The sequence below is a fragment of the Penaeus vannamei genome, chromosome 22 (assembly GCF_042767895.1).
Source record: "Penaeus vannamei isolate JL-2024 chromosome 22, ASM4276789v1, whole genome shotgun sequence".
Classification (NCBI taxonomy): domain Eukaryota; kingdom Metazoa; phylum Arthropoda; class Malacostraca; order Decapoda; family Penaeidae; genus Penaeus; species Penaeus vannamei.
This window is the reverse complement of record NC_091570.1, coordinates 11,372,976-11,377,975: the sequence shown is the minus strand read 5'-3', so window position 1 is coordinate 11,377,975 and position 5,000 is coordinate 11,372,976. Positions and strand designations below refer to the sequence as shown.

The following is a 5,000-nucleotide window of genomic DNA, read 5'->3' as shown; positions in this document are numbered from 1 at the left end:
CCCTTCTCGATTCACGAAGAAAACTCTCGTCCTCGACGGTTGTTTCGTTCAAAGGTTGAAAAACACGATTATGCAAGTTATTGCTTTATTTAGTGAAACAACATAAAAATTAGAGAAACACTCATTTTCGTATAGGATACAACAATGTTACTTTTGTTACATACAGTACAAGGCATGGATACTAAATGCAGTATTTGTCAGGAGTTGGTCTAGGCGGAAAGGGCGATCTAGTGGCGGCCTCTCCTGCGCCGCCGCGCCCCCGCGCTGCACCTCAGCTGGACCGGCGCCGCAGCTCGCCGGCGGTGCGGCTGCGGGCGCGCACCGCCGGGGACCTGGGCGCCCTATCACATCGACATTGCATTTGTAGGTATACAAGTGTGTGCGTGTGCGTGTCCGTTTAGAAATGCATATATGTGTACAGCATATATATGTATATTTACTGCAGATGTAAACACAGGCACACACGCACGCACACACACACACACACAATCACAAACACACATATATAGAAAGAGAGAGTGAGAGAGGTCGAAAGGTGGACAGACTGACACACACACGCACACACATATAGCTGTGCACACACACACATATATATGTGTGTGTGCACACACAAATATATATGTCGCTTATACAGAGTCAAGTGTAATACAATTGTATCTTTCTCCGGACTGAGCCGAGCCGGCGTGGCGGGCGCCCGCGCTCTCTCTCCCGGGAGCGTGAGTCTGGTCCCTCTAGAGTGCAGCAGTTCTAGGTAATAATACATCTGCCTAGTATGTACTATTTCTACACGTATGTACTATCATAGGTACTATCAAAGCATGTTGTCATTGGCACTCTTTCACGGTTCATGCCAGATGTCCAAGCGATTTACTTAATAATACTATGACTACGCAACCTATGACTAATATCGGATTAATGCCCTTAACTACGTATTTTATGTACAAAATCTTACAAATTTCTAAATTTAGAATTAGCTTTTAATACAGTGCTCGTAGAACCTGTTTATGCCGCGGCATAAGCAGGCTTACAGACGTAAAGCGTCAACATCAGACGAGTCGGTGACAAAATAGAAACAAATCTAACCACATAGTTTGAACATTGCTAGAACTGTTTCCCCTTCCTGAACCTGCTGGGAACGTTTCTGATATGTCAGGCATTACAAAAGAAGGTCCCTGGCCCCCGTGGATACAGTGGAGTTCACAGTGAAGGTCCTGCCAGGTATGTACACATTTGTCTCTAACAATATGCTGGATACATAGTTCACGTGAACGCTTACATAACTAGTAAGAGAGGCCAGGAGGTACAATCACCCTAACTTGTCCTTCCAGACACAATATGAACCATTTATTTCAATAAATAGAAATCGATACATCTCAGAATTCCACGAGCAAGTTCAAGCCCAATAGTTATAGTGTGACTCTAACAGCCCGACGCTCAATCAACGCCCTGAGACTACATCCAAAATAGACAATAAATACATTTTAAATATTATAAAAATCTTATTTGTAACGTTTCGAATCCCATGGACCGCAGCCATGCTTATGCGCTCGACAGGCTGAACAGGACACGGACGGCAAGGAGAGAGCGGGCAGCCAGGAGGCGTAGGAACCCCCGGCTGGGGCGCCCTCGGCGTGGAGTCTCGCCCTGCGTCGCCAGCCGCCACCACTCCTTGCTGTGTTACCTGCCTCACGGAGGAGGTACTCTTGGGCCTCTCGGGTCAGACGTTCGCTGTTTGGCGATTTTACGACATACTTAAACGGGCGTCAACACGGACACCTCGCGGGCACGTCGCAAACTCGCTGTTGCTTTTACGAGTGTCTCGTGGAACCCAATTTAGAACATCTGTCCCCAAGGAAACTCTCCAAGGACCTGCGTGTGACTCCTCGGGAGAAACTGGAGAACAGAATCGACATATAGGAAAGGGGAGCGATTCGGGGCGGAAAGGGTACCTGTTGTATGAACGAAGTAGAGGCGACCGTTCTACTGGCGAGGTCATTTACTGGTCTTCTACTCAGCACTCACAATGCTGAGGTAGACGTGATGCTGGCGACACCAACAGCATCAGCAGAGGTGATGTGTCCCAGAATGATGACGGCATGGTCGAGTCTCTCCTCACTCTACACGTTATTATAGACCACATCGCCAGCACTGATGATCCCTGTGCCAAGTGCACGCTTATCTTATGGATACAAATATTACTTTTCTACTGCCCTACAACAGACTATATACACGGTTAAGTAAGAATTGCCATGTACCCAAGACAAAACAATATCTCTTAGGATTTCATCGTGTGATACTTGGTACCCTTAGGTAGATTTGTGCTTCGTCGCTGACAGATTCTCGAAAAGGTATTTACTTGTACTTGGATACAAAGCCAGTGAACCTAGTGTTTGCCTCGAGACGCTTGCTTACGTATCTGGTCGCTTGAAGAAAATGAGAACTGGCTTAGAAAGTTTTGGTTTTCATTTACACATTTCACTTGAGGCAGACGCGCCACCGCTGCAAGGTCAATTCCAGCGAGGGAGGATGATGCTCTTCTACCGCCATGCAGCGTTGGCTGTGGCCGCGGCGATGGCAGGGTGGTTGGCGAGGGCGGGCGAGGCCAGAAGGCGGTCGGTCGCCTCCCGCTCCTCTGTCTGCTGCTGCTTCTGCTGCTGCAGGTTCTCGTTCTGAATCTCGGCTGCGATCGCCTCCATCTCCTTCCGAATCGTGTCTGGTGAAGGAAAAAGAATAAAAGGGTCATTTTCTTCGTTATCATGCTCAGCAATTCTCATATTTGCCTTCACCATTTCCAAAATGCCGCACGAATATAGTGATCAGGAACTGTGAAGCGGGAAACACTTACACCTACCGTTAATGTCCCCGAGGGCGTCAGGGGAGTTCGAACGGATATGGTCTTCATAGTGACTTCTTCGCTTGACCTCTATGTCAAGGCGCTCCTGCAGGCGACGCCGCAGCTTCTTCAGCTTCGCACATCGCTTCTGCATCAGTATCCGATTTTTTTGTTCTTCCTGCAGTTGCTTTTCCAAGGTCTCCCTTAGCTCTCTTTCCCGTAAGACTTCCATTTTCAGTTCGGCTGCAAGAGGAACAACAACCCATTAGGTGAATGCCTAACAAGACCCGACAGCTTCTGTGACAGAACAGATGTCAGCGGAGCACGAAAGATTTCCTCCTGCCTTACCTTTCTCGTACTGCGTCTGTCTCTCGTGGTGGCGAGCGTTTTCCTCGGCCACTCGCAGGAGGCCAAGGATGTTCCTGAGTAATACTTCTGTGGAGGAGAGAGGGGCGTTCCCTGCCATGGCCACGGGAGCCCCTGCCGATACTGGCGGCGATGTGAGCTGTGTCTGGCCTAAGGTGCTGGCAGCCCTGGTCCAGGCATCAGCGACGTCCATGGCTGTAACAGAAACGAGCATTTCATTAGTCTGCGTCCTATAATCTGCTTTATACTTTCAAATACGAATCTTCTTATATTGAATTTAATTTCTATTGCTTACAGTCGCTTTGCGCGCAGCCTCGCACTTACATTCATCCTTGGACTCGTCGTCGTCCATGTCGGAGAGGCGGTCCTCCTCGTGGTGCGGATGGCGCCGGTCCTCGTCGTGCAGGTCGCGGCCCGAGTCGTGGCTGGCGAGGTCCTGGTCCCGCTCGTCCTCCCGCTCCTCGTGGGCGTCTTCCAGCGTGGCGCCTTTAGACAGGTTGAGGACAGGGGACGTGGGCGGCTGGTGGTCGTCGTGGGTGGAGGTAGGTACGAGAGGGTGGGGCCCGGCCATGCTGGTGGGCGTGAGTCCGCGCCTCTGCTCGAGGGCCATGAGGCGCTCGCGGTCGACGCGCTCCTCGTGCATCCTGCGGCACGCCAGAAGGCAACTTTAGTCCAAGTTAGTCAGTAACCAACTTTGTCTCTCAAACCAGTGGGATATTATACGTCAGAACACGATAACCATATCAAGGAATAGCCGGAGCGTTTTGATACTTACTTGGCAAGAGATTCTGGAGTAATCTGTGGGTGTTTCAGAGGAGAGGCTTCGCTGGGTGACAAGGGATGCGGCCCCACAGGCCCGCCCCCGGCCATGCCCCCGGGAATGCCCCCAGGTAGCAGCGGCGGGTACCCGAGGCCAGCCATGTGGTGAGCCATGTACTGGAGAGGGTTGAAGTGTGGCGGAGCGTGATAGCCATTGGCCAGGAGGGGGGACTTGTCCAGCCGGAGATCTGCTGAGAGAAGGAACAAGACGTGATAATCAACAGAACAAAAAACGATTTCATAAACTGCTCGTCTCTCTCTCTCTCTTTACCTCCCTCCCTCCCCCCCCCTCTCTCTCTCTCTCCCTCTCTCTCTCTCTCTCCCTCTCTTTCTCTCCCCCCCCTCTCTCTCTCACACACACAGCACAATAATCATTACCACATATCCCCCCCAAACTGATGTTGAACTATCCCTTGTTTGCGATGATGCAGTGCACTATGCTCGCGTCCGAGTGATGAATGCTGCCATGCCACCCTCTTATCAGGCTGGCAGTGAGGGTGTTGCTCACGACCAGCGGCCAAGTGAACCTGTTGCTTTCATTGCTGTTGGACGGTCAGCGCGACCCTGGTGTGCAGCGCGAGGTCGGGGCTCGGGGATGACGTCAGCAGGGATGTGTGCGTGTGTGTGTGCGAGAAAGAGAGGGAGATAGAGAGAGAGAGAGAGGGAAGGGAGGGAAGGAATGAGCGAGGGAAGAGTGGAAGAGTGAGGACGCGAGGGGACGGGAGCGAGAGAGAGAGGGGGACAAGGAGATGGAGGGAGGGAGGGAGGGAGGGAGGGAGGGAGGGAGGGAGGGAGGGAGGGAGGGAGGGAGGGAGGGAGAGAGAGAGAGAGAGAGAGAGAGAGAGAGAGAGAGAGAGAGAGAGAGAGAGAGAGAGAGAGAGAGAGAGAGAGAGAGAGAGAGAGAAAGGGTGAGAGAGAGAGGGCAAGAGAGGGATTTAGCGAGGGGGAGAGGGCGAGAGAGCAAGAGAGAGGGCACGAGGAG

At 51.7% G+C, this 5,000-nt stretch overlaps 1 protein-coding gene across 11 annotated transcripts in view; it reads right to left on the bottom strand.

Moving 5' to 3' along the window:
- Positions 1-72: 72 nt before the first annotated feature.
- The window catches only part of LOC113829263 (dachshund homolog 1), a 66,247-nt gene continuing 61,319 nt past the window's right edge, over positions 73-5,000 (bottom strand). For 4 of the 11 annotated variants that reach the window (XM_070136535.1, XM_070136537.1, XM_070136541.1 and 1 more), the window contains 5 exons: positions 3,975-4,209; positions 3,524-3,864; positions 3,182-3,394; positions 2,846-3,076; positions 73-2,713 (listed from right to left, as the gene is read on the bottom strand). In XM_070136535.1, coding sequence (XP_069992636.1) covers positions 2,538-2,713; positions 2,846-3,076; positions 3,182-3,394; positions 3,524-3,864; positions 3,975-4,209 — 1,196 coding nt within the window. In that variant the 3' untranslated portion in view covers positions 73-2,537. The remainder of the gene's footprint in view (positions 2,714-2,845; positions 3,077-3,181; positions 3,395-3,523; positions 3,865-3,974; positions 4,210-5,000) is intronic. The other 7 variants (XM_070136536.1, XM_070136539.1, XM_070136544.1 and 4 more) reach the window with 4 other exon arrangements.